General features: G+C 47.6%; 1 protein-coding gene across 1 annotated transcript in view; it reads left to right on the forward strand.

Moving 5' to 3' along the window:
• Positions 1 to 400: 400 nt before the first annotated feature.
• Banf2 (barrier to autointegration factor 2) overlaps positions 401 to 1,543 on the forward strand; it is an 11,949-nt gene continuing 10,806 nt past the window's right edge. The window contains exon 1 of the mRNA XM_008850273.1: positions 401 to 528. Coding sequence (XP_008848495.1) covers positions 403 to 528 — 126 coding nt within the window. The 5' untranslated portion in view covers positions 401 to 402. The remainder of the gene's footprint in view (positions 529 to 1,543) is intronic.

Below are 1,543 nucleotides of genomic sequence, written 5' to 3' on the forward strand. Positions count from 1 at the left end.
TAAAACTATCATCACATACGGGATTGAGTTCAGGTCATCAGGCTTCAGGAAAGCCATCTTTACTGACTGAGCCATTTCACCAGCCCAGCCGCTGTTTTCTTCACTGCGTAGGGTGAAAAAAAATTGGAAAAGAGCTCATAGTTCTTAGTTCTTAGCATTAGTGTACCCATGGTGGGCTTGGATCTCATCCATAGTCAACAGCACACTTGTCTTTGCTCATCCAGGTGAGAATGAAGTATAAAGACCTCCAGCACAGGGCAGCACACCTGGCACTTAAAACTCCCCAGTAGATGTTGGACAGTAGACACAAGTCTGCCATCTGTTGCCCTCCCCAGTGTTCCCCATGCTATAAGCAGTCAGGTATCTCCTTACCCTTACTCCTCCCTGTGTCTGTTGCAGGAGATGGATCACATGTCTCCCAGGCTGAGAGCCTTTCTCTCTGAACCCATTAGAGAGAAGGATGTGGACTGGGTAGATGGGATCAGCCATGAGCTTGCCATCAATTTGGTCACCAAAGGTTTCAACAAGGTAATTTGCTTTTATTTCTCTAACTCCTCTTTCTAACCTGTCTTTCTCTAGTCCTGCCAGATGGCAGCCCTGCCACGTGTCCCGATGAGTGGCCATCAGAGAGCAAAGCTGCTATTTGGCAGGGTGCCACATACTTCAGTGCTGCTGACCCCACATGCTCAGGCAGCCTCCAGGGCTTGTAGTTGATGGACAAATAGAATTGCTTCAGCTCAGAGCAGCTGGGTCAGGCAGGATTCACTAGTGTTCAATCACTCAGGACTTGACAGACAGAGTCTGCCATTGAAGTCTGGGCAGAGCTGTCAGAACAGATGACTTGAGTGCACTCCCTACCTCCATGAAGGGGACCATGGCTACTTGCTTGCCTCTGTCAGGGTACCAGCATGTGGCATGTGGAGAACCAGCAGCCTGGGAGCTCCATCCAGGTGACAAGTTATGAGTTATTCTAAGATGTCATTTCTAACCCAAGAATGGCATTGGGAATATCAAGTGGAATCAGAACATATTAGTCTACCTTCCATTGCTGCAACAAAATACTTGATGTTGGGGACTTTATAAAGAAAGGAGTTCTATTTAGCCATAATTTTGGAGACTGAAAGTCCAAAATTGGGTGACCTTACATGTTTGGCCTCCAGTGAGGACCCTCGCAACCATATCACAGTATGGCAGGATATACTTCTCTCAGGAGCACTTATGAGAAGGAAATCTCAGGGTGAGATAGAAAGCCAGATAATGGGGTGGAACCATTCTTGCTCTTTTGTTTGTTTTGATGCTGAGGATTAAACTCAGGACCTTACAAATGCTAAGCATGCCCTCTACCACAAGTCATACCTTACACCCTGTTCTTGCACTTTTCGTATAACTCGGTCTTTTAAGAACCAGTCAGAGCTGGGCGTGGTGGTAAACACCTTTAGTCCCAGTACTCCTGAGGCAGAGGCAGGCGCATCTCTGTGAGGTCAAGGCCAGCTTGGCCTACATAGTGAGTTCCAGGTCAGCTGGGGCTACAGGGAGATCCTGT

The sequence above is a fragment of the Nannospalax galili genome, unplaced genomic scaffold, assembly GCF_000622305.1.
Source record: "Nannospalax galili isolate Female #2095 unplaced genomic scaffold, S.galili_v1.0 scaffold245, whole genome shotgun sequence".
Taxonomy (NCBI): Eukaryota; Metazoa; Chordata; class Mammalia; order Rodentia; family Spalacidae; genus Nannospalax; species Nannospalax galili.